This window comes from Amblyraja radiata, chromosome 2 (assembly GCF_010909765.2).
Source record: "Amblyraja radiata isolate CabotCenter1 chromosome 2, sAmbRad1.1.pri, whole genome shotgun sequence".
Classification (NCBI taxonomy): domain Eukaryota; kingdom Metazoa; phylum Chordata; class Chondrichthyes; order Rajiformes; family Rajidae; genus Amblyraja; species Amblyraja radiata.
In genome coordinates, this window is record NC_045957.1 from 118,465,036 (window position 1) to 118,492,905 (window position 27,870).

At 43.1% G+C, this 27,870-nt stretch overlaps 1 protein-coding gene across 1 annotated transcript in view; it reads right to left on the reverse strand.

Annotated features, from left to right (window-relative positions):
• dtnbp1 (dystrobrevin binding protein 1) overlaps positions 1-27,870 on the reverse strand; it is a 158,006-nt gene that overhangs the window by 69,370 nt on the left and 60,766 nt on the right. Inside the window, exons 6-7 of the mRNA XM_033014256.1 lie at positions 24,456-24,588; positions 23,499-23,521 (exon numbers count right to left, since the gene is read on the reverse strand). Coding sequence (XP_032870147.1) covers positions 23,499-23,521; positions 24,456-24,588 — 156 coding nt within the window. The remainder of the gene's footprint in view (positions 1-23,498; positions 23,522-24,455; positions 24,589-27,870) is intronic.

Here is a 27,870-nt window from a genome sequence, read left to right on the forward strand (position 1 = left end):
ACACTGAGGTACAGTGAAAAGCTCTTTTGCTGCGTGCTAACCAGTCAGCGGAAAGACTAGACATAATTACAATCGAGCCATGCACAGTGTACAGATACATGATAAAGGGAATAACATTTAGTGCAAGATAAAGTCTAGTAAAGTCCGATTGAAGGCAGTCCAAGGGTCACCAATGAGGTAGATGGTAGTTCAGGACCGCTCTCGTTAATCATAGGAAGGTTCAGTTGCCTGATAACAGCCGGAAACAGATTCACAACCTAAGAAATTCCTCCTCAACTCCTTTAGAAAGATACGTCCTTTTATTCTGAGATGAATTATATCTTAAGATAGCGGTGGACATTCCACCTGAGTTACTGCAGATAAGAAATGCTGTGTTGCTTCAGCAAACATGAATTTTACAGTTCCATTCCTGACACATATGAAATTAACACTCTTGATTGTTCAGCAGAAGCCTTTACAGGCAATGATTAAGTCGGGACCAGGTTATTGAGTCGTGAATGTCTAGGCCACTGTCGGAGAATATTGAAGCACAACGCTCATGAGGGGCATTGTTTTACGGGTGCCGCATTCTATAAGGGGAATTACTGTTGGTGGCCATTGATTGAACAATCTGAGCGGCACAATGGCACAGCGGTAGCTTTGCTGCCTCACAGCACCAGAGACCCGGGTTCAATCCTGACTGTACGGAGTTTGTACGTTCTTCCCGTGACCACGTGGGTTTTCCCCCGGGTGCTTCGGTTTCCTCCCACACTCCATCGACGTACAGGTTTGTAGGTTAGTTGGCTTTGGTAAAGATTGTAAATTGTCCACAGTGTGCTGAATAGTGTTAGGGTGCGGGGATTGCTGGTTGGCGTGGACTCGGTGGACCGAATGGCCTGTTGCCACGCTGCATCTCTAAACTAAACCAAAGAGTTAGCTATAAAAGATCCTGCTTTTCCTAGCCACCCTTGACAATGTCTGCAAGTTCAATTGGTTCCCCTGAAGGACCAACTTCTCTCCCAGGGCAATACTGTTTGATCACTATTTCAAGTTTGCTTTAATGCAGTAATTCAAAAGCAGTCAATTTTGCAGATGACACCAAAGTAGGAAAGGCAGCAGGAGTCTACACACAATTATAAAAACAGCAAGTGCAAAAGCAGACGAAATGTACCCAAGGCTATAGTCATGGCAGATAAAAGTTATCTCTCATGCTCCAAAAATGATGTAACAATAACTAATGTTGAATCTGAAAGAGACCTTGGAGGATAGATCTGTTACTAAGGGACTCCCATCAAACCAAATAGAAGCTGACAAAGCCAACAGCAGGTTGAAGTACAAATCATGCTGACTGATAAACACGCCCAGATATCTTGGACCACATTTCAAAAGGAGATGTCTATGATGCGAAGGGGAGATACCAACTCAACCGCCCTATCTACTGTCCCACCAGATACAGTCCCAACAGTGTAGTGGTGACTTGAAGAGTGTGTCTGGTTTAGATTCGGTTTAGACACAGCATAGAACCAGGGCTTTCGGCCCACCGAGTCCATGCTGTCCCGCTGAGTTACTCAAGCCTTTTGTGTCTATCTTCTGACTCACTGAGTTACTTCAGCATTTTGTTGTGTCTATCATCTGACCAACGAGCACCCGTACACTAGTTTTATCCTACAGACTGGGGACAATTTTTACCGAAGCCAATTAACCTACAAACCTGCACTTCTTTGCAATGCGGGAGGAAACCGGAGCACCCGGAGAAAACCCACGCAGTCACAGGGAGAACGTACCAACTCCGTACAACACAGCATGTTGTGAATGGAAAATCCTCCCCCCACCCCCCCCATCTCAATAAAAATGTTAATTGAAATCTCAATCTCACACTACCTTTTAGCATTGTGAACTGTAAACCAAGTAACGGCTTGTTTGAAATCCCATCGGCCCGGAAAGTTAACTCTATCTCTCTGTCCACACATGCTGCCTAACCTGCTCAGTATTGTTTAGGTGTTTCCGTTTCTTAAAATGGTTTGTATTTAACGTCAGAGATACAGTGTGGAAGCAGGCCCTTCAGCTCACCAAGTCGGCACCGACCAGCGATCACCCTGTACACCAGCACTATCCTACTCGATAGGGACAATTTATAATTTTTCCAAAGCCAATTAACCTTCAAACCTGTAAGTCTTTGGAGTGTGGGAGGAAACCGGAGCACCCGGAGAAAACCCACGCGGTCACAGGGAGAACGTACAAACTCAGTACAGACAGCACCCGTAGTCAGGATGGAACCCGGGTCTCTGTCGCTGTGAGGCAGCAACTCTACCACTGCGCCACCATGTCCCGCACCTGACCCCTAGTTTTGCACCAAGGAGGTCTAGCTTATGAGCATGTGACAGGACCCTGCTCAAAATTTGTAATGCTTTAAATGATATACTAGTGCTTTCTATTTTCAAATCATTTAAAAACTATTCAAGGAGATTTAAATGTCTTGACTATCAGAGATATTTGATAAATTTGGAAGTGCCTCAGTGGTGGTGCCTCAGGTAACGTCCAACTTTGCTTGGAAGTGTAACATAGCAGGTCAGGCAGCATCTGTGGAAGACGTGGATGGAGTGGATGTGGAGAGGATGTTTCAGGGAGAAAGCAAAAGAGGAGAATGAAGTGGACTCTGTACACCAGTTTAAACTTTGCTTCAAAATGTTAGAATAACCGATTCTGAAATCAAATCTTCAACAAGTGACGAGCAAAGGGATCTAGGAGTGCAGGAGCATGGTTCCTTGAAGGTGGAGTCGCAGGTAGATTGGGTGGTCAAACAGGCTTTTGGCACATTGGCCTTCATCAGCCAGAGTACTGAGTATAGAAGTTGGGAGGTCACGTCACAGTTTTATAAGACATTGGTCAGGCTGTATTGAGAGTATTGTTTTCAGTTCTGGGCACCACGTTATACAAAATATGTTATCAAGCTGGAAAGGGTACAGAGAAGATTTACGAGGATGTTGCCAGGACTAGAGGATCTGAACTATAGGAAGAGGTTGAGTAGTATGTAAGAAAGAACCGCAGATGCTGGTTTAAATCGAAGGTAGACACAAAATGCTGGAATAACTCTGGAGAGAAGGATGGGCAATGTTTCAGTCTGAAGAAGGATCTTGACCCGAAATGTCACCCATTCCTTCTCTCCTTAGATGCTGCCTCACCCGCTGAGTTACTCCAGGATTTGTGTCTCCCTCCAAGGGGTTGAGTAAGCTGGATTTCTATTCTCTGGAATGCAGGAGGATGAGGGGTGATCTTATAGAGGTGTATAAAATCATGAGAGGAATAGATTGGGTAGGTGCACTTACTATCTTGCCCAGAGTAGATGAATCAAGGACCAGAAGACATCGGTTTAAAGTGAAGGGGAAAAGATTTAATAAGAATCTGAGGGGTAGCTACCATAGCGCATTCTTTTATTTTTTGTACAAAAATCCAAAAATTCTGGCATGGAATATTTGATATTTTTTCAAAACTAATTAAAATAAAACTGGTACCAAAACCAGAATGGATCATTTTTGGGATATCGGAAGATATCCCTGAATTAAACGTGTATCAGAAGAATTTACTCAATTACGGGCTAATAATGGGAAAAAAGCTCATACTTAAATTCTGGAAAAATGCGCCCACACCAACAATAAAAATGTGGATATCAAATATGTTTGAAACATTACATCTGGAAGAGATGAGATTCCTCTTAGCAGATAAAGCAAACCAATTCCAAAAGACGTGGTCTACGTTTATGGACCTATTACAAGCATGAGGTGCAATAGTAATTTAAAATAAATAAATAAATAAATAAATGGTATCAGGACCTGGCATTGGGAGATAAAACAACAAAAACAGACTTGGTTGGTAGTCTTTCTGCGGAGTTTAATGTTATAATAGAGCGATTGTCCTTACTTTCTTTTTCTTTCTTTTCTAGGGTCTACTTTCTTACTTTACTTCCTTCTCTAACTTCTTTTCTAAGGGGCTTTCTTTTCCCAACACTCTTCTGCACTTCACAACTCTTGCGCACCTTCTTTACTTTCCTTACTTCTATCTTTTTCTTAAAGCTTTAAAAAAAAAAAAATGAAGCGGTACAAAAAATGTATTAAGATATATGTGTTGTGTGTTATTGTAATTTACCGTACTTCTAATAAAAAAAAAAAAAAAAAAAAAAAAAAAAAAAAAAAAAGAATCTGAGGGGTAACATTTTTACACAAAAGCGCGGTGGGTGTATGGAACAAGCTGCCAGAGGAGGTAGTTGAGGCTGGGGCTAATTCAACAATAGGCAGGTACATGGATAGGACAGGTTTGGAGGGATATGGACCAAATGCGGGCAGGTGGGACTAAAGTAGCTGGGACATGTTGGCCGGTGTGAGCAAGTTGGGCCGAAGGGCCTGTTTCAACGCTGTGACACTCTATTAAAATTTTGCTTCAAAATGTTAGAACAACCGATTTAGAAATGAAATATTCGACAAACTGTGCCAGATTTTATGAGGGAAATTATTAGTCAAGTTTATTTCAACTTCCGCTTCTTACACAATACTCATTCAACTGTACAGACAAATAGTGAAAATAAGCATACGTTATGTCAATGATTGTCCAATGTTCTAACGTACATTTTCCATTCCTGGTTTGAACTTTAAGTTGCTTGCCGTTAATGTTAACAATGATCTGTTGTGGACCAACAACATTTAAACAACAGACAAGAAGGCGCACCAGTGCCTCGATTCCCTTAGGAGACTGGGAAAATTCAGCATGTCTCCAATTACTCTTATAATTCCCTACAGATGCATCATAGAAACCATACTGTATCCACTGTTCCAGGTGTGGACTCCTATATATCGGCGAGACCAAGCGCAGACTGGGCGATCATTTCGCTGAACACCTTCGGCCTGGGCCTTACGCGATCGCCTGGTTACTAAACACTTTAATTCCCCTTCCCATTCCCATTGACCTTTCTGTCCTGGGCCTCCTCCACTGTCAGAGTGAGGCCCAGCTCGAATTGGAGGAACAGCACCTCATATTTCATTTGGGCAGCTTACAACCGAGTGGTATGAATACTGACTTCTCTAACGTCAAGTAACCCTTGCATCCCCTCTCTCTCCGTCCTTCCCCCACCCTAGTTTGGGCAGCTTAAAACCTAGCTGTATGAAGAAGGATCTCGACCCGAAAAGTCACCCATTCCTTTTCTCCGGAGATGCTGCCTGTCCCACTGAGTTACTCCAGCTTTTTGTGTCTATCTCCAGCTGTATGAATATTGATTTCTCTAGCTTCAAGTAACCCTTGCTTTCCCTCTCTCTTCATCCCTCCTCCACCCTAGTTCTCCTATTAGTTTCACTGTACTCCTGATCAATTTTACTGTTTGTATGCCTCGTTGTCAACTTCTCCTCAGCCAACAATGAACCATTGTACATTTCATTAATTATCATCTGTTTTAATCTGTCATTTTCACATCTTACATTCCCTTTGTACCCTTCCATATCTCTAGTCTCCCTCTCCCCTGACTCTCATCTGAAGAAGGGTGTCGACCCGAAAGATCAGCCATTCCTTCTCTCCAGAGATGCTGTGTGTTCCGCCGAGTTACTGGAGGATTTTGTCTATCTTCGGTGTAAACCAGCATGTGCAGTTCCTTCCTACACATAGAAAGCATATTGTCGGGGTTGCATCACAGTCTGGTTTGGGAACAGCTCTGTTCAAGACCGCAAATAATTGCTGAGTTATAGATGTAGCCCAGTCCATCACGCGGACTCTCTGCCACTAATTCCTGTGTGTGTGTGTGTGTGTGTGTGTGTGTGTGTGTGTGTGTGTGTGTGTGTGTGTGTGTGTGTGTGTGTGTGTGTGTGTGTGTGTGTGTGTGTGTGGTCATTCCTTCTTCTCTCTGATCCGTCGGGCAGAAGGCACACAAGCTAGAAAGCACACAACACCAGCCTCACCCTCTTCCCCCCCACCTCTACTTTGTCTCTGGAATTGTTGCACTACAATTCCAAGAATCATATTCTACACTCCCTTGTATTATTCATCACATGTACCGAGGTACAGTGACACTCTTTTTTGTATGCAGTTCAGTACAAGTATCACTACACATAAGCACAGACACATATTTGATAAGCTTTTCAGATACAGTACAAATGTGTAGCAGTAATGCACTGAGACAGTATACAGAGTTGCCAATTTGGCACTGTTTTCAAGTCCCGTTTGTTGTAAGTGCAGGGATCTTTATCTGACCATGAAGGTCCGTTGTCCTGGTGGCGTTGCAGGGCCGCTGCTGTTCCACCACTGTATATTTCCCTTCACTCTACCTACTGTGCTAGAGTTTGACTTGATTATATTTATGTATGGTATATCTGATTGTATTGCAAATCCAATGTACCTCAGTCCACCTGGCAATAATAAACCTAAACCAGAACCTAAGGATCACTTTTCAATGAAACTAACCAAAGTTTAGGATATTTTTGCAGAGATCAAATTCCTTTTGATTAGGTTGTGAGGCAGCAATATAGACATGCAAGTTCACAAAATTAATTTCTCTAATTTCAAGTAACCCTTGCATTCCCTCTGTCTGCATCCCTCCTCCACCCTAGTCGTACTGCTAGTTTCACTGTTCCTATCCCTTCGTTATCACCTCCTCTACAGCCAACAATGGACCATTGTGGGTTCCTCGGCCATCAGTGCCGGCTCTTGATTTGTTTTGTACCTTTTCATACCTCTAGTTTCCCTCTCCCCTGACTCTCAGTCTGAAGAAGGGTCTCGATCCAAAGCGTCACCTATTCCTTTTCTCCAGAGACACTGCCTGATCCGCTTTTGTCCAGCATTTTGTGTCTATTTTAAAGATCTGTTTCAGGGCCATTATCATGAAAAAAACAATTTCTGTAAATGCTTAGCAAGTGAGGGAACATCTGTGCTGAGAAAAAAAAACAGCTGATCGGGGAATAAATCTTTATCTCTAAATATTCCCAGTCATCAACCTGAAATGTTATCTCTGACTTGCTGATTATTTCTGTGATTTTCTATTTTTAATTCAGACTTCAAGCACTTCTGCAGAATTTTGCTTTAGTATTTTTGAGGTGAGAGGGGAAAGATTTCATAGGAACCTGAAGGACATTTTTACACAGAGAGGGTGATGGGTCAGAGGAGATAGTTGAGGAAGGTACTATAACAACATTTAAAAGACGTTTGCTTAGGTATATGAATAGGACGCTTTAGAGATGTTATAAGCCAATTATCCCCTTCATCCTGATCTGTACACTGTGGATGGCTCAATTGTAATCATCTATAGTCTTTCCGTTGACTGGTTAGCACGCAACAAAAGTTTTTCACTGTACTCCGGTACACGTGACAATAAACTAAACTGAACTAAACTGACATGCTCATTCTGCGCTTTGGTTCTTCTGAGACGCTGGGGCAAGTTGCAATCTCTGTCATATCTAATTAAGGTTACAAGCACAAACATCACTAATTTGCCTTTAGATTTCCATGACATGGCAGCCTAACCTCAGGGTAGTCCTGTTCCTTTCCGGGCAATTACGTTTACAAATAGATTGTGCCAGACATAAAAATCTGACGAGTTTTAAAACACTCAAAATGGCAGGTTTATTTGTTATTATTCTATTTTTTTAATCATAGGCAAAACCCTATGATTCAGAGAAAAAAGGACAAAAGAGGTGCAGGAGTAGGCCATTCGGCCCTTTGAGCCATTCAATGTGATCATGGCTGATCATCCCTAATCAGTGCCCTGTTCCTGCCTTCTCCCCATATCCCCTGACACAGCTATCTTTGTGCCCTATCTAGCTCTCTCTTAAACGTATCCAGAGAACCGGCCTCCACCCCCCTCTGAGGCAGAGAATTCCACACTCACAACTCTCTGTGTGAAGAAGTGTTTCCTCGTCTCCGTTCAAAATGGTTTACCCCTTATTCTTAAACTGTTGCCCGTGGTTCTGGACTCTCCCAACATTGGGAACATGTTTCCTGCCTCTAGCATGTTCAAACTCTTAATAATTCTATATGTTTCACTGGTGGGAGAGTCTAGGACCAGAGGTCATAGCCTCATGATAAAAGGATGTACCTTTAGAAAGGAGATAAGGAGGAATTTCTTTAGTCATAGGGTGAATCTGTGGAATTTTTATACTGGAGATTGACAGATTCTTCATTATAAATGGTGTCAGGGGTTATGGGGAGGAGGCTGGAGAATGGGATTGAGAGGGAATGATAGATCTGCCATGATTGAAATGTCAGAGTAGACTTGATGGGCCGAATGGCCTAATTTTGCACCTAGAACTTAAGAACCATCCCATCTCCAACGAGAGTGGTCCTGTCCTCCCATCTACCTCATTGGAAACCCACTGACTATCTGTAAACAGACTTTACCTTGCACTAAACCTTTATCCTGAATCTGTACGCAGTGGATGGCTTGATTGTAATAATGTGTAGGAAGTAACAGCAGATGCTTTTTTATATTGAAGATAGGCCCAAAATGCTGGAGTAATTTAGTGGTTCGGGCAGCATCTCTGGCTGATTTACTCTTTGACTGCAATCATGTCTAACCTTTCTGCTGACTGGATAGCATGCAACAAAAAAGCTTTTCACTGTACCTCGGTGCACATGACAATGAACTAAACTAAAATAGCCATCAAAAATGAGAATGCTGTTCATCACATGGGTATGATTATTCATGGGTATGACATAAGGATAAGTACAATGTCTCTTCTCTCAGTGTTAGCTACCAAGTCAAATAGAAAAAGCTTTGTTCAGGTCACAAGACGAGAGCCATCACAGAGGCTTTACAATGGGGAGATGAGAGGCACCAATAACCAGGAGGAAAGATATTCAACGAAACAATCCAAAGCACAAAACGATGTACAAAGAATACAAAGACATTACAAGATACACAATGCGAATGGGAAAGACGTTGGAATTAACAGTTAGATCCCCCATAAGTCTCATCATGCTAATTCAGCTAGCGAGGATTTCTTAAGCGGAACAAGTGAAATAGGTTTGGTACCGCTCATAAACCTAAAAGGCAGCTAGCTCTACAATAATACGACTAGCGTTAATTAGCTATGGCTCTTGGGTAAAAGCAGTGCACGGTGGTGCAGCGATAGAGTTGCTGCCTCACAGTGCCAGAGACCCGGGTACGATCGTGACTACAGGTGCTTTCTTTATGGAGTTTGTACGTTCTCCCTGTGACTGCGTGGGTTTTGTCCAGGTGCTCCAGTTTCCTCCCACACTCAAAAGATGTGCAGGTCTGTGGATTAGTTGGATTCTGTTAATTGTAAATAGACCCTAGTGTGTGTGGGGTAGTGTTAGTGTACACGGTGATCGCTAGTCAGCGTGGACTCGGTGGGCCGAAGAACCTGTTTCTGCCCTGTATCTGTAAAATGTGGCCTCACTCTGCAAGCAATGCATGGAAAGGTCAGTATGGAAATAGGAAAGAGTGTTAAAGTGGTTAGCAACCAGGAGCTCCAACAAGGCTGCAAGTGTTGAGCAAAACGGTTGTCGTGGGCAGGTGTTATAGACCTGCACAGGAATGTAGATGCTCCCGCCGCCATGAGTCTTGGGCAGATGGGACTCGTCAGCCTGGGAAGGTGGTCCATCTAGGAGATTTAAAACCTCCACTGCCTTGTGGCCATATCCAGTCATGGAAAAGGCTCCTGGAGTCAACCTCAAGAAAATCCGGAGTCGGAGCCCTTAAGGCACTTCGTCGTTGTCTACAACCTCGCTCTGGCAGCTACTGCGACGGCCCTGCTGTTCCTTTAGATCGATCAGCGACGTAGAGAGGGGGGACGTGCTGCATGGGCAACAGCCTGTCCTCCATATGACATCACCCAGGCTTGCATCCGATCATACATCACCTGCAAACTAGGATGCATCACCCATGGCCAGTCATGACCGAGAGGGGCCTACTAGTCTACGCTTGGTATCGCCAATGTAAAGGGAGCCACCTGGGGAGCGACAAATGCAATAATTCCCCGACTCCAATCATTCTGAAGAAGGGTCCTGCCATGCTGAGTTCCTCCAGCACTTCCAGCATCTGCAGTTTCTTGCGTGTCTAGGAATCTAGGTAATTCCCCTACCCTGCCCAGAGTAGGAGAATCGAGAACCAGAGGACATAAGTTTTATAACAAGAGGAGTCGCGTATAGGAGCAAAGAGGTCCTTCTGCAGTTGTACAGTCCTAATGAGACCACGCCTGGAGTATTGTGTGCTGTTTTGATCCCCTAATTCTCTGGATGCTTTCAAGAGAGAGCTGGATAGGGCTCTTAAAGATAGCAGAGTCAGGGGATATGGGGAAAAGGCAGGAACGGGGTACTGATTGGGGATGATCAGCCATGATCACATTGAATGGCGGTGCTTGCTCGAAGGGCCGAATGGCCTACTCCTGCACCTCTTGTCTATTGTCTATTGTTTACAGTGAGGGGGGAAAGAGTTAATAGGAACTCGAGGGGTAACCTTTTCACACAAAGGACGGTGAATGTTTGGAACGAGCTGCCGGAGGAGGTAGTTGAAGCAGGTACTATTGCAACGTTTAAGAAACAATTGGACAGGTACATGGATAAACAGGTTTAGAGGGATATGGGCCAAACGCAGGCAGGTGGGACTAGTGTAGATGAGACATGTGGGTCGGCCAGGGCAATTAGGGATTGTTTCCATGCTGTATGACTCTATGATTCTATCTCTTCAACATGGTGCTACTGGATCTTTAGTAGCTACCCAAGAGAACTTATTTTCAACATTTAGCATTTAACCAAGCAAACTCCTCAACGGAGTATTATTGGATCCTTAGCATCAAATCAATGAAGCTCCTCTTCAACATAGTGCTACTGGATCTTTTGCATCTAACCAGGACCACGGTTTCACATTTCATAGCAAGCTAAAATGCAACAAAAGAAACATAAGATTGGGGGACTACAGAAAGATAATAAGTAGAGACCTTCAACATTTTTTCACACTAAAGATTCCCAATTCTCGGCCTGAAACATGCTCAAATCTCAAGAGTTTATGAACCCAAACAATCCAATTGAAAGGTAACTGTCATCAAGTGAGTCAAAATTCTTTATCCATAGTTAATTACTTTGATTCAGGAATATCCAACTGTTTTAAGATGCTTACGAAAGAACTGCAGATGCTGGTTTATACCAAAGATAAGACACAAAGCACTGGAGTAACTCACTGGAGTAATTTGTGATGCTGCCTGACCCGCTGAGTTCATAAGTTCTAGGAGGAGCATTAGGCCATTCGGCCCATCAAGTCTACTCTGTTATTCAATCATGGCTGCTCCATCTTTCCCTCTAAACCCCATTCTCCTGCCTTCTCCCCGTAACCCCTGACACCTGTACTAATCAAGAATCTGGCAGCATCCAGCATCTATGTTTAGTTTTAAGATGCCGCTTCTCCTGCAGATTATATAATGCTTCCGCTAAAAAGTCTACAGTCTACGTTATCACTGAATTAAAAAATACATTTTCACCACTCCTTTCCCAATATTCCACAATCCTTCACCCTGACATTTCTACATCTTTCTCAAAATAAAAAGCCTTATTGAGCAAAATAGTACTACTGAAATATTTACTTGCTGACTCTCAAAGTGGAGATTTCCTAACTGCTATGCTAAATAAATCAATTTGTACTGGCAGCGTTAACAAAGATTTCATGACAGATTTAGCATTGAAAACGGCATCCATTATATAACATACATTTGTAGGCAAATATTTTGTTTTATCAGCTACACAGAGAAAAAAATAAGAATGCAGCAGACACCTTGAGTTATTTGATCTGATTAAATATGACACAAAATGCTGGAGTAACTCAGTGGACCAGGCAGCATCTCTGGAGAAAAGGAATAGGTGATGTTTCGGGTGAGAGTGAAGGGTCTGATGAAATGTCTCGACCCGAAACATGTCTCACCTATTCCTATTGCCTGACCCGCTGAGTTACTCCAGCATTTTGTGTCTATCTTCGGTGTAAACCTGCATCTGCACTTCCTTCTTACACTGATTAAATATGCATTTGTTCAAATGGTGCAAATTACAATATGTTGAAATTAAACGAACAGATCCCCCTCCCCCCCTCCCACATGCTCTGGGTCTAACAAACTGTAAAACAGCCTTGTGAACAGACCAAGGATTAACACCCACAGTAACATTTGGCATAATTGAGTAATTTAACCTACTGGGGTTCCTCTCACTGGTCTCTGCAGATCCGGGAGCTGACATTACTGCAGGCAGCAAAGGAAACAGAGACACTGCATTAGACGGATCGCACCCTCAGTTAATAGGCTGCTTTGGCGATCTGCATCTTCAAAATGGGAACAAGCAAGGGTCCAAAGTGAGCGAGACTGTGGCTCAGACGCAGCACAGAGCACTGAAGAGTCAGTCCTCCACAGCGCAGGCACCACAACATCCAAAGTCTAAACGTGTGATGTGCAGGACACACAGTGGCGGCTGGCTTACAATCTGGAATATACCACCATTGTTTTAAAGGGGTAGGGTTTCACAAATGTAACATTCTGCAATAAAATCAATCAGTAAAAAAAATTTGCAACTTAATTGAGCACATAAATCAAGGCTCCCATTTATAAATTACATTAGAATAAAATCTATTCACATTACTCTATAATTCTTCTCATAGTCCAAATGAAATCAATGATTACACCTCTTTGGCACTGATTTCTTGTGCTCCAGTCCAAATGTTTAAAGATTCATTTGAAAGCAACAGGATCTTGCAACCCAAATATAAATTAATGTAAACCATTGTTACTTATAGACACAAAATACTGGAGTAACTCAGCTGATCAGGCAGCATCTCTGGAGAAATGGTATAGGTGATGTTTCAGGTCAGAATCCTTCCTCAGACCCACAACCTCACCTATTTATTTTCTCCAGAGATGCTGACTGACCCGCTGAGTTACTCCAGCATTTTGTGTCTATACAGTCATAGACTCTTACAGCGTGGAAACAGGCCCTGTTTACAGACTGTAATCATGTATCGTCTTCCCGCTTATCGACACAAAATGCTGGAGTATCTCAGCGGGACAGGCAGCATCTCTGGGGAGAAGGAATGGGTGATGTTTTGGGTCGAGACCTTTCTCCAGAAGAAGGGAGCATTTTATCGGATGCATCACAGCACGGTTTGGGAACAGCTCCATCCAAGACCACAAGAAATTGCAGAGAATTGCGGACGCAGCCTAGACAATCACACAGACCAACCTCCCTTAATTTAGATTAGAGATACAGTGCGGAAACAGGGCCTTTGGCCCACCAAGTCTGCACCGACCAGGAATCCCCGTACACTAAGACTGTCCTACACACCAGGGACAATTTACAATTTTTACTGAAACCAATTTAACTACAAACCTGTACGTCTTTGGAGTGTGGGAGGAAAACACACCGGGAAAAACACGGGGAGAATGTACAGACTCCGTACAGACAGCACACGAGGTTTTGGATCTCTGGCGCTGTAAGGAAACAACACTATCACTGAGCCACCATGCCACCCCTATTCTCTTAACAGTTAGTTTCACTACGAACCTCTACAAACATTAAGTTGAGAGCCGGAGAGATTCATTGCCGTTATACTTATTTTTGCTATTCGTCACACATCTCTGGAACATATCTATGTTAAATTACAAGAACTCACCTTATTACCGATACTAATCAGGGCAAAATGCATGAGCACTTTGACAAAGCAATGATACAGATACTCAGCAGATCAGTTAGCATGTGTGGAGAGAAATAAATCATGTTCCAAAACGTTAATTCAGTTTTCCTTTCTGCAGATGCTATCTGAACTGCCAATTATCTCTGGTGGTTTTTTTTCCATATCAGTTCCACCATCTATCATTTTGTTTGTCACATCTACTAACTTGTTTACCTATCTCAGCTAACTCCATTTCAACGACCAACGTTAGTGTCACACTGTTAGCAACATAAATTAGCACTGCCAAGATATATTTATGTGAATGGAAGTTATGGTGACATTGCGTGATACAGCATTGAAACGGGCTCTTCAACACAACTCGTCCACGCAAACCAAAAAGTTCCTTCAATTAAAGTTGGAGCTTTTAAATCTCTCCCCCAAAGTTTTAGAATCACGAAAAACAATCACAGGAGCGGTGCAGTGGCGAGGCGGTAGAGTTGCTGCCTCACAACGCCAGAGACCTGAGTTCGATCCTGACCTCGGGTGCTTTCTGTGCGGAGTTTGTACATTCTCCCCGTGACCGCACTAGAGGGTGCTCTGGTTTCCTCCAACACTCTAAAGACGTACAGGTTTGTAGCTTAATTGGCTTCTGTAAAAAGTTGTAAATTGTCCCTAGTGTACGGGGTGATCACTGGTCGGGACAGACTCGTGGGCCTATTTCCGCATTGCATTTCTAAAGACTAAATCACATCACCCAGAGTAAGTAATCAGTGTTACAATTTCACAACACTCTTGTGGATCTTAGCAGGAAGTAAAAAACTGTGGATACAGTATCAAAAATTTACCATTGAAAAATGTTTGAAAATTTGCAAATAGCGCTAGCTTCAAAGAGGTACAACAGCAGAGCGCGTAAAAGATCACAAAATTCAACTTAATTGAAAAACAGAAACCTGAGTCTACAGGTTTCTACAACTTAAAAAACATGCAAATGAAAACCAGCATGGATCCAGAACTGAATCTTGAAAGTCTGGGGTAGTCTTTAAAGTGGAAATGTGTTGAAGGTCATGGGAGCTCTGTGGCATATGCGCTTTTTCCCAAATCTTCAAATGGATGCCATGGATTATGATGCGCTGATATTTTGAAAGGGCAACATGCATGGGTTACTACTCTGTAAATGTAATCACAGGCAGCAGAGGATTTATTTCTAACTCATTATCTGATAGAAACACAAAAGTAAAATGTTTGTTCAAAGAAAAAAAACTTCAAAATGCTGTAGGAAGGAACTGCAGATGTTGGTTTAAACTGCAGATAGACACAAAATAGTGGAGTAACTCAGCAGGACAGACAGCATCTCTGGATAGAAGTAATGGGTGACATTTTGGTTCGGGACTGAAGAATGGTCTGCCAAGAAACGTCACCCATTCCTTCTATCCAGAGATGTTGAGTTATTCTAGCATTTTGTGACTATCAAAGGTAATACAAATATATCTCTAAAAATAAAATATTTTGGTTTTGCAGAACCATATAAGAATATAAATTTCATGACAAATGCATATTTGAACATATTTTTAATGCCATAGTGTATTAACTATATTATAGTGACTCAATAATATTTGGCAAAGACTTTTCAACAAGATTGTGGAACATTAATTTATTTTCGATTGATTTACCGGTGTCAAAGCAACAACCTTTCTCGCAATGTCAGCAAGACAAAAGAGATAGTGATCGACTTCAGGAAGCAAAGCGGTGCACACACCCCAGTTTACATTAATGGCTTTGAAGTAGATGTGTTCCTAGTAGTAAATATCACCAGCAACTTGTCTAAGCTACCATCTACCTCATTGGAGACCCTCGGACTATCTTTAATTGGACTTTATCTTGCTTTATACGTTATTCCCGTTATCCTGTAACTGTACACTGTGGACAGCTCGATTGTAATCATGTATAGACTCTCCACTGACTGGGTAGCACGCAACAAAAATATTTTCACTGCACATTGGTACACATGACATCAAACTAAGACTTTCTTCTACTCGTCTTTCTTTCTTTTATAGTGAGGTGAGGAGATAAGAGGGGTTAGAATACCCTGGAATGGATGATAAGATGAAGCCTCTGTTCCTAGATCTTCAGTTGTACTGGCCAGGTCTGGTTCTTTTGAGGACACATTTTTGTCATTAAAATGGACTAGATTTGAAGCCTCTTAACTCACATGTCATATGTCATACAGCATAGAAACAGGCTCTTCGGCCCATCTTCTCCATGCTGACCATGTTGGCACACTGGGCTAATCCCATTTGCCTACATTTGACCCATAGCCATTAAATCATTCCTGTCCACATACCTACCAATAGTCTTTTAAAAGTCGGAAGTGTATCCACTTCTATAGCTTCCTCTGGCAGCTCATTCCGGATACAGACTACCCTCATATTAAAAACGTTGCCCCCGAGGTCCCTCTTAAATCTCTCCCTCTCGCCTTAAATCTATGCTCTCTAGTTCTTGAATCCTCTCCTCTAGCCCACTGCCGTCTATAACAAACAGTGGCTCAATGGTGACCCCCTGTGGCTTCCAGTCAAAAACTGGAAATAATTCAATTGTTTCTCTTTGGTTTATATTTAGGAGATTATTCCAGCATTTTGTATCTATCTTCTGCCTAAATTCAATTTCTGCAACCCTCCACTCTAGCAATCTTACCGCTTTTGATTTCTCTTCCCATTCCCAATCCTTTATTCTGCATCTCTAAATATTCCCTGCTTTGCAGTTTATTGATTTGAAACATCAGCCATTTTCACGTTCCAAAGATGCTGCTTGCCTTGCTATTTACAACACTATTCTAATTCAATTACAACATCTGCAGTATTTTGGGTTACTTTTCTCTCTCATCAAGCAGAAATCCACCTGCGCCAGAGGATTGTAAGGTATTGAAGAATTAACAGCATCATTTGACAATATCTAGGCAACATCTGACAAAATTACAACATAAAATGACAGATTCGTCATAGGTAGGGTAGACAGTCAGAATCTTTTCCCCCCGCAAGATGTAAAAAACTCAGATACTAGAGAGTATAGCCTTAAGGTGAGAGGGGTAAAGTTTACAAGAGTGGATTTTCTGCAAGATCTTCGGTTTCCTCCCACACTCCAAAGACGTACAGGTCTGTACGTTAATTGACTTGGTAAAAATATAAAATTGTCCCTAATGTGTGTTATTAATATGCGGGGATTGTTAGTTGGTGTGGGCCGAAGGGCCCCGTTTCCGCCCTGTATCGCTAAACTAAACTAAACTAAATCAGGCATTTATACAACCTTTAAATTGTTCTGCTTCATTAATTGATAAAGGTTGTATAAATGTGTAGGAAAGAACTGCAGATGCTGGTTCATACTGACGATAGACACAAAATGCTGGAGTAACTCAGCGGGACAGGCAGCATCTCTGGAGAGAAGGAATGGGTGACATTTCGGGTCGAGACCCTTCCTTGTCTTGTTGTGGAGTTGTATAAATGTCGATTTAAATGTGACTTTTTTATTTTTAATTTATCAAATTATCAAATATTTCCATTGTTCAGAGTTTTATGCACAAACCATTAACAATTATCATCAAAACGTTATGCTGTTAAGTTCAGCCCCTTCCTTCTATGTTCAGTTTAATAGACAACAGAGTGCAAGGGATAAATGATGTTCACAGCAGTCTACGAGGTTCAAGCAACATTTAAACAATCTCAAATGATTAAGAGACCCAGACACTCATGTGTGACCAGGTCCACAAATGGATTTATATCAATCTTCTGACTGGGTTTGCAGATAACTACCAGCAAATCGTACGTGTCCAATTCTATTAGTCACTGTGTATTGCGTGGTCAGATTTCATTTTCCCCATTGCCCGATTCTGTATCTTGCACAAACATGTTTAGAAAATGGACTGCAGAATTTTTACGGTGCTAAATAGATGTGTGCCATTAGCTGCGATGGCAAACTGGAAGTTCAAGAAAAATAGTTTGGGCCACCTTGTTTGGAAAGAAATGTTATTGTAATTTACTCATTTGTTTAGTTTATTATTGTCACGTGGACAGAGGTCCAGTCCTAAGCTTTTGTTGGGTGCTTAGTATTAGTTTAGAGATACAGCGTGGAAATATGGCCCTTCGGCCCACCAAGTCCGCGCCGGCCAGCAATCCCCGTACACGAGGACTATCCTACACACCATGGACAATTTACATTTATATCAATCCAATTAACCTACAACCCTGTACGTTTTTAGAGTGTGGGAGGAAACCAAAGATCTCAGAGAAAACCCACGCAGGTCACGGGGAGAACGTACCATCTCCGCACAGACAGCACCAGTGATCAGGATCGAACCCGGGTCTCTGGCGCTGTAATGGCAGTTGCTCTACCACTGTGCCACCGAAGATTGGATGATTTATAGTCTTTTGACTGGTGCTGTCCAGTCAAAAGACTATACATGAATCCAATCAAGCTGTTACGGGAATGAATAAATCCACACAGAGAGTTTCCCTGCGACATACTCAGTTCGCCTCAGTGACGGCATTAGAAATGGGTCAGTGTTGTTAAAGAGATTTGTTCCTTAACAGCTTTGGACTGCCACAGAGAATAGTGGAGGGGGTAAATACAAAATGCTGGAGTAACTCACCAGGATTTAAACCAGCATCTGCAGTTCTTTCCTACACATAGTGGAGGAGGGTATGGATTTGAGCAGAATGGGAAATTGAAATTGAAAGTGTGATGAGATGGGGAGGGGGGGGGGGGGGTTGGTGGAGTGGGTGTGGATTTTAACAACACAATGGCCCGCTTTAAACTGCTGTGATCAGACTCGGAATAAACCGGGATCAGAGCAGGAAAGCACAATTGTATGCAGTACCCCGGCCAGCGGACGTCTTTTAAATACAGGATAAACAGCAAATGATTTATAAAATAAAATTATATTTTATTTATTATCATTTGTTTTATATATGATTATTTTATAATATCTTAATAATATGGGGCGACACAGTGGCACGGCATTAGAGATGCTGCCTTGCAGTGAAAGAGATCCGGGTTCGATCCTGATCACAGGTGCTGTTTGTGCAGAGTTTGTACATCTCCCCGTGCCCTATTTCTGGCACCCCGGTTTCCTCCCGCACTCCAAAGACATACAGGTTTGTAGGTTAATTGGCTTTAGTATAATTGTAAATTGTCCATAATGTGTAGGATAGTGCTAGTGTAAGGGGTGATCGCTGATCGGCGCGGACTCGAAGGGTCTCTAAACTAAACAAATGGAGGAATTTTGTTAGTCAGAGGGTGGTGAATCTGTGGAACTCATTGCCACCAACGGCTGTGGATGCCAAGTCAATGGGTATTTTTAAGGAGGAGATTAAACAAAATATCTCAGTGACGTGCCTTTAAATCACTCACGATTCATTACTTTAATCAAGCTGCATACATTTTAATTAAACTACAAAGGTCCAAGATCAAACTTGAGACAATATTTGTCCATAAAAAATTAACATGAGCTGCATGTATTGATGGCAACATCATGGAGTGAAATACTATCGGCAAAAGAAACCCGCATCAGGGGGAAACCGCGCAAAGGATCCTATCTAATAACCGGAGCGGCACGGTGGCGCAGTGGTGGAGTTGCTGCCTTACAACGTCGGAGACCCGGGTGCAATCCTGACCACAGGTGCTTGTCCGTACGGAATTTGTACGCTCTCCCGGTGACCTGCGTGGGCTTTCTCCGGGTGCTCCGGTTTCCTCCCACGCTCCAAAAACGTACAGGTTTGTAGGTTAATTGGCTTTAGTAAAATTGTAAATTGCCCCTAGTGTGTGTAAGATAGTGTTAGTGTGCGGGGATCGTTGGTTAGCATGGACTCGGTGGGCCGAAGGGCCTGTTTCTGTGCCGTATCTCCAAACTAAAAACCCACTCGGTGAGATGCATGCTCAAGTGGGCTTTTAAAAAAACTGTGGAATGTTTTGTTTTCAATGCACGATGCACATGTTAGAACAGACACAAATGGATCCAATTTCTGGGCACGTCTCCACCGTGTCTCAGCGCTGTCAGAACCTTCAACTCCAGGGCCGTACGTCACGGTGATTGGAAGCAGGGAAGCAAGCTGCAGAATCAGATGTTCCCGTAATGCACAAAGATGTCATAGTGCTCCTAGTCCACATTACAATCCACCCTCCCATTAACCGTTCTTCATCTTTTGTTAATTGTTAATTTGCTGATTTTCAGTGATAATTCAATGGTACATAGGTGCAGTGAAATTCTCTCTTTTTGCATGCAGTCCACAAGAGTCGACACGTTTTCGGTGTTACAAAAGTACTCGTTAGAGTCATGTTGGTCCGTCTTCGTTCTCGCGTGTGTGTGCATTTCCCTCCCCCCACCGGGTCCCTCTGAGTTCTCGGCGCCCACCCCCCATCGCTGGGTCCCTCTTTCATTTTGTTAATTTGTCAGAGAGAGCGTGGTGGTGCAGCGGTAGAGTTGCTGCCTCACAGCACCCGACAAAGACAAATTGCAAAGCTTCAAGAAGACAGATAGGGATAAGGATATGTAGAGTGCTTAAAATGTTTAAAGTCCTCTTGATGTTTTATAATAATTTTGTTTTAAAGAAGGTTGAAACTTAGCATGCGTAGCTGACACTCACTGCAGTTTACTTTGGTCAGATTCTGTTCTCTGTTGTCAAAGGACAAACGGCAATCGTCAAACAATAAAGTAAGGATATTTTTCTTATCTGTAATGGGGTGACATTTGGCTGTGTATACTGTTCTGTGTTTTCAGGAGGTGAATGGTCTGTGAGTGTTTTAAAACCATTTGGGAAAAAGGAAAATTCCTAACGTGCTTGCTGTGATAAACAGAATATCAAAAGGAAAGTCTGTATATAAGGAGCAGATTAATCTTTGTTCGTTGAGCAATCTCCTACATTGCTCCTAGTGATCACTGTATTTGGCGCTCTTGAATAAAGTCTTGATTGTTTTTCCCGTTATTTGTGTTGTGTATCAAGGTTTTCTTTAACACATCAGAGACCCGGGTTTGATCCTGACTACCGGTGCTGTCTGTATGGAGGTTGTACATTCTCTCTGTGACCGCATGGGTTTTTCTCCGGGTACCTGCGGTTTCCTCCCACACTCCAAAGACATACCGATTTGTAGATAAATTGGCTTGGTATAATTGCAAATTGTTCCTAGTGTGTGTAGGATAGCGTTAGTGTGCGAAGTTCGCTGGTCGGCGCAGACTCGGTGGGCCGAAGGTCCTGTTTCCACGCTGCATCTCTAAAACTAAAATTAAATAAAACCAAAATGTTTTTTTCAATGTTATAAATTGTTACTTGTGTGGTATCATAGGAGTCGGCAATAAATCTTCAGCTATTCATTTTACATACATGACTTAGATGCATTGCATTGTTAGGTAAGGAGGTGACCAACAAGAACATTTTCTTCAGGATTATAAACTTATTAGCGTGGTATCGCAGAAATCAGCAATGAGCTTTCAGCCCGAGAGGGCCGCTGAGCAGACCGGCTGCGGGAGGGAGTGCACGGCCTAGATGGGGGAGTGGACCGCTGGAGGCCCTGCAGCAGCCTGGACCGGGAGCCGCTCCCAGAGGCCGAGCACGTGGACCGGACGCGACCTACAGCGATGGAGCAGCGGCAGAGGACACCACGACTACGCTTGGACAGACCGACCCTGGAACGTTGTCATGACAACGGGCCTTCATGGTCAGGCCAATAGACCAATAGACATTAGACAATAGGTGCAGGAGTAGGTCATTCGGCCCTAAGAGCCAGCACCGCCATTCATTGTGATCATGGCTGATCGTCCCCAATCAATAACCTGTGCCTGCCTTTTCCCCATATCCCTTGATTCCACTAGCCCCTAGAGCTCTATCTAACGCTCTCTTAAATCCATCCAGTGATTTGGCCTCCACTGCCCTGTGGCAGGGAATTCCACAAATTCACAACTCTCTGGGTGAAAACGTTTTTTCTCACCTCAGTCCTAAATGGCCTCCCCTTTATTTTAAGACTGTGGCCCCTGGTTCTGGACTCGCCCAACATTGGGAACATTTTTCCTGCATCTAGCGTGTCCAGTCCTTTTATAATTGTATATGTTTCTATAAGATCCCCCTCATCCTTCTAAACTCCAGTTAATACAAACCTAGTCTTTTCAATCTTTCCTCATATGACAGTCCCGCCATCCCAGGGATCAATCTTGTGAACCTACGCTGCACTGCCTCAATCACAAGGATGTCCTTCCTCAAATTAGGAGACCAAAACTGTACACAATACTCCAGATGTGGTCTTACCAGAGCCCTATACAACTGCAGAAGAACCTCTCTACACCAATACTGAAATCCTCTTGTTATGAAGGCCAACATTCCATTAGCTTTCTTCACTGCCTTCTGTACCTGCACGCCAACTTTCAGTGACTGGTGTACAAGGACACCCAGGTCTCGCTGTACCTCCCCATTACCTAACCTAATCCCATTGAGATAATAATCTGCCCCCTTGTTTTTGCCACCAAAGTGGATAACCTCACATTTATCTATACTATACTGCATCTGCCACGCATCTGCCCACTCATTCAACCTGTCCAGGTCACCCTGCAACCTCTTAACATCCTCATCAGTTCACAATGCCACCCAGCTTTGTGTCATCCGCAAACTTGCTAGTGTTGCTCCTAATTCCCTCTTCCAAATCATTAATATATATGGTAAATAGTTGCAGCCCCAACACCGAGCCTTGCAGCACTCCACTCGCCACTGCCTGCCATTCTGAAAAGGACACTGTTCACTCCTACTCTTTGCTTCCTGTCTGCCAACCAATTTTCTATCCATGTCAACACCCTACCCCCAATACCATGTGCTCTAATTTTAGTCACCAGTCTCCCGTGCGGGACCTTATCAAAGGCTTTCTGAAAGTCTAGAAAGATCTTACAAGTATTGGGACTGGGAAATGGCGCCACATTGGTGACTCTGTATACTGTCTCAGTGTACTACTGCTATGCTTCGGCAGCACCGTGGCGCACTGGTAGAGTTGCTGCTTTACAGCGCTTGCAGCGCCAGAGATCCGGGTTCAATCCCAACTATGGGTGCTGTCTGTACGGAGTTTGTACGTTCTCCCCATGACTACGTGGGTTTTTCACCGAGATCTTCGGTTTCCTCCCACACTCCACAGACATACAGGTTTGAAGGCTAATTGGCTTGGGTTTGTATACTTGGTATAAATGTAAATTGTTCCTAGTGTATGTAGGCTTGGGTTAATGTGCGGGGATCGCTGGTTGTGCGGACTCGGTAGGCCGAAGGGCCTGATTCCGCGCTGGATGTCTAAACTAAACTGAAAAACTAAACTAAACCACACTTGTACTGTACCTGAGATGCTTATCTAAGAAATATGTAAGTGCTTATGTATAGTGATAATTGAACTGTATACAAAAATAAATTTCACTGTGCCTCGGTACAAGTGACAAATATAGTACCATACCACAGCACCTGTTTACACTTTACATACATGACTTAGATAGATTACATTGCTAGGTAACAAAATTGCCTACAAGAACATTTTTACAGGATTATAAACTGTTACTAGCATGGAATTGTCTGTAATGAGCACTCAGCTGTTTACATTTTACATACGTGACTTAGATACATTTACATAGCTAAGAAAGCAAATGATCTACAAGATCATCATTTCTAATAAGAAACCGACGAGAGAATGAGAAAGATGGTAGATAGACTACGGTGGGAAAAAGTGAGTGCTTTTCTGTTCAATAGTAGTTTGACTTCATTAGGCACCTTCTGACACAGAGATGATATCTAATTTGATGCGCTAAGAATCCATGGCAATAGGTTTTCTAGCATCATGACAAGCTTCAAAAGCAAGATTGTAAAATATAAATAGAGCCTACCTTTCATAGCTTCAATGTTTTTCCTATCAAGGAAAAAAATAAATGTTAATCCATGTCATTTAGAATTACAATAGTGTAGAAGTAAATTACTGAAAATTATGATACAGATAACACTCATTATAACGGACCATGAGGGTGGGGGGGGGGGGGAATTTTGTCCGTTATACCGATTGTCCGCTATAACCAGCTACGCTCCAACCATCTGGTGGTCACACCATTGCATTGTTAACGTAGTTACCTTGTTAAATGTTTATAGAGTCAGAGTCATAGAGTGATACAGCATGGAAACAGACCCTTCGGCCCAACTTGCCCACACCGGCCAACATGCCCCATCTACACGAGTCCCACCTGCCTGCGTTTGGCCCATATACCCCTAAATCTGTCCTACCCATGTACCTGTCTAATTGATGGCCCCTGCCTCAACTACCTCCTCTGGAAGCTCGTCCCATATGCCTGCCACCCCTTGTGTAAAAAAATCCTCTCCTATCCATGTACGTGTCTAACTGTTTCTTAAACGTTGGGATAGTCCCTGCCTCAACTACCTCATCTGGCAGCTTGTTTCAATTATACTTTATTGTTACATGTACCTAGGTACAGTCGAATGCTTTTTTTTTGTATAGAATCCGGGTAAAAGCAACACAGCAGACCACGCCAAGGCAATACACAAAGTGTCGCCATGTTTCGGGCGCCAACAAAGTTTCAACACTTCTCAGTCTTATCTTCTTGGGGGGGACTATGTATAAACACAGCTGTAATTTCTACATAGTGAAATCAAAATATATAAAAATGGCCTTTAATAAAATCTGACAATGTGCACTTTAACCACATGTGATTTTTTTCTATTACAAATCTCAAATTGTGGAGTGCAGAGGCAAATATATAAATGATGGGTCTTTGTCCCAAACATTATAGAGGGCACTGTACCAGCAGAGTAGAGAGATTATTATAAATCCTTACCTCTTTTGTTTCTTGTAGTTCTCCAGCTGTACAGTTTGTAGTTGCTTATAATGCTCAATGTCACATTGTTCGCAGATATTTTCCAAATGCAGCAAGTGTCCCTCCAGATCTTCAAAGTCTTCTTCCAACTGAGCTGCAAGAGATGGAAAAACAATGGTCTCCGCCCACACTCCAAAGACGTACAGGTTTGTAAGTTAATTGGCTTGGTGTAAATGTAAAATAAATTGTCCACAGTGTGCATCGGGTAGTGTAATGTGCGGGGATGGCTGGTTGGTGGTTCAGTTGTCAGTTCAGTTTAGTTTATTGTCAAAGTGAAACGCTTTTGTTGCGTTCTATCCAGTCAGCAGAAAGACAATACATGATTACAATCAAACCATTTACAGTGCATAGATACATGATAGGGGAATAACGTTTAGTGCAAGGTAAAGCCAGCAAAGCCCAATCAAGGATAATCCGAAGGTCACCAATGTGGTAGATAGTAGTTCAGCTGGGAAGAAACTATCCCTGAATCTGGGGGTGTGCGTTTTCACACTTCTATAACTTTTGCCCGATGGGAGAGGGGAGAAGAGGGAGTGGCCGGGGTGTGACTGGTCCTTGATTATGCTGCTGGCCTTGCCGAGGCAGTGTGAGGTATAAATGGAGTCAATAGAAGGGAGGTTGGTTTGTGTGATGGCCTGGGCTCTGTCCACAATTTGCTGCAATTTCTTGCGGTCTTGGATGGAGCTGTTACCAAACCAAGCTGTGATGCATCCTGATAAAACGATTTCTATGGTCCCTCTGCAACTTCTTACTTCAATTTTGATGTTAGGTTATCATCCAATATGCATCGTCAACTCATCATTTTCCTCAGATCCTCGAATACTTCCTACCAGCCCGCTTCCTTCAAGTGCTAGTCCACCCTCATTTCTTCATTGACTCCACCCTAGCGTTCCAAGATGGCGTCACTTTTCTCTCAAAGAGTGACGAACAGCTCACTATGATTAACAGGAATCCACTTCAACTATTTGGTATGAGGTTATGGTGTGATAGTAGTTTCATTAATCCAAAAAAATTGTTGTTGTCATAAATAAGCGGAAAATCACAGGCTGCCAGAATTTATGAACAGATTATTTCATGCTTGGTAAAGGATATGACTCATGTCCCTTGCATCCTCAAAACTATATAACACAATTTACTGTTCCCATGGCTGAATGCAGGACAGAGAAGACTGATCTCAGCTTAATCTTATGCTAGCCGGAGAACGGGGGGGGGGGGGGGGGGGGGGGGGGGGGGGGGGGGAGAGGAGAGAGAATGGAAGGGGAGTTAAAGTGTTTAGCAACCGGGAGATCAGCTAGGTTTAGGCGGACTGAGGAGAGGTGTTCAGCTAGACAATCGCCGAGTCAGCGCTTAGTCTCGCCGATATCTAGGAGTCCACACCTGGTAAAGCGGATACAGTAGATGAGCTAGTCAGAGACAGTAAGACTGGTCAGAGAACTGGGAACGGGGAGGGTTGGAGAGAGAGAGGGAGAAAGCAAGGGTTACTAGGGTTACAATAATCACCTTGTTTTGGCATCATTTCGCAGTCAAAACTGCAGCTAGCCATAAAGGTCCTTCGCAGTTGTGTTATATATTGAGTGCTATGTTTACAAACCTGTTGCGTTGCTGCTACAAGGAAGAATTTCATTGGTCCGTTTCGGGACATACAACAATAAAACACGCTTGACACTCTTAAGTCTACTTTCTTGGTCAATCGCATGGTCATGGTCATGGTCACTTGGTCATGGACATGTCTGTCCAAAAACATACTAAGACTGTGGTCCCTGGTTCTGGACTCGCCCAACAATGTTCCCAATGTTGGCCGACACCAGAACCAGGGGCCACAGTCTTAGAATAAAAGGGAGGCCATTTAAGACTGAGGTGAGAAAAAACGTTTTCACCCAGAGTTGTGAATTTGTGGAATTCCCTGCCACGGAGGCCAAGTCACTGGATGGATTTAAGAGAGAGTTAGATAGAGCTCTGGGGGCTAGTGGAATCAAGGGATATGGGGAGAAGGCAGGCACAGGTTATTGATTGGGAACGATCAGCCATGATCGCAATGAAGGGCCGAATGGCCTCCTCCTGCACCTATTTTCTATGTTTCTATGTTATGTAACTTGTCCAAGATGACCAAGATGCCCCAGCTACGCTAGTTTCAGTTCAGTTTATTGTCACGTGTACGGAGGTACAGTGAAAAGCTTTTGCTGTGTGCTAACCAGTCAGCGGAAAGACTATAGATAATTACAATTGAGCCATCCACAGTGTAGATCAGGGTTATTGATTGGGGACGATCAGCCATGATCGCAATGAATGAGGGTGCTGGCTCGAAGGGCCGAATGGCCTCCTCCTGCACCTATTTTCTATGTATTCTATGTATAGGTTTGTAGGTTAATTGGCTTAGTAAATGTAAAAATTGTCCCTAGTGTGTGTAGGATAGTGTGGGGATCGCTGGTCGGCGTGGACCCGGTGGGCTGAAGGGCGGGTTTCCTCGCTGTATCTCTAAACTAAACTTATCCCACATTCTCCTTTAGCACCCAAAAATTCAAAGAAAATGTTTTGAATATACTCAGTCTCTGAAAAGAAAATAAGTCAGTGAGTTTGCTTCAATTCTTCAGTCAGTAGGCTTCTAGCTCAGTTTAGTTTAGAGATACAGCATGGGAACAAGCCCTTCAACCCACCAAGTCCATGCCAACCAGCGATCCCCATACACTAGCCCTATCCTACACACTGGGGACAATTTACAATTACCAAAGCCAATTAACCTTCCTGTGGGAGGAAACCAGAGTGCCCGTGGAAAACCCACGCGGTCACGGGGAGAAACTGCGTAGAGACAGCACCCGTGGTCAGGATCGAACCCGGGTCTCTCGCGCTGTGAGGCAGCAACTCTACCGCTGCGCCACTGTGCCACACCCAAACCAGTTCTGCAACAGGGCCAAGCGAATGAGATGTTAAACAGTTAAAATGAATGTGCCAGAAATACCAAGGCCACTACAGCTTTAGATTATCAAATTACCATTTTTCCTTGCCATCAATCAGAAATATAAACAGTGTTGAAATTATAATCACAATGTTTATATCTACAAATAGCTAGCAGACAAGAGAACGGGTGGGTTGCAATAAAGGCATTGATTGTATGATGTTACTTTAATTTTGTTCCATCAAATGTGAAGCCGTCTGCCAGAGATGCCGCCTGACCCGCTGAGTTACTCCAGCACTCTGTGACTTTTTTTTAAACTGATAATAGGGAATCTGCATAGTAGCTGGTGAATGATATGTGGGATAAGGATCTCCCAGATGCCACCACAGTGGGCACACCTATGTTTGATGGTTGAATGCTACCCAAGTTCGCTGGGTCTGTGCAGAAGGAAGCAATGGCAAATGATGGCCAAGGAAACTCAAA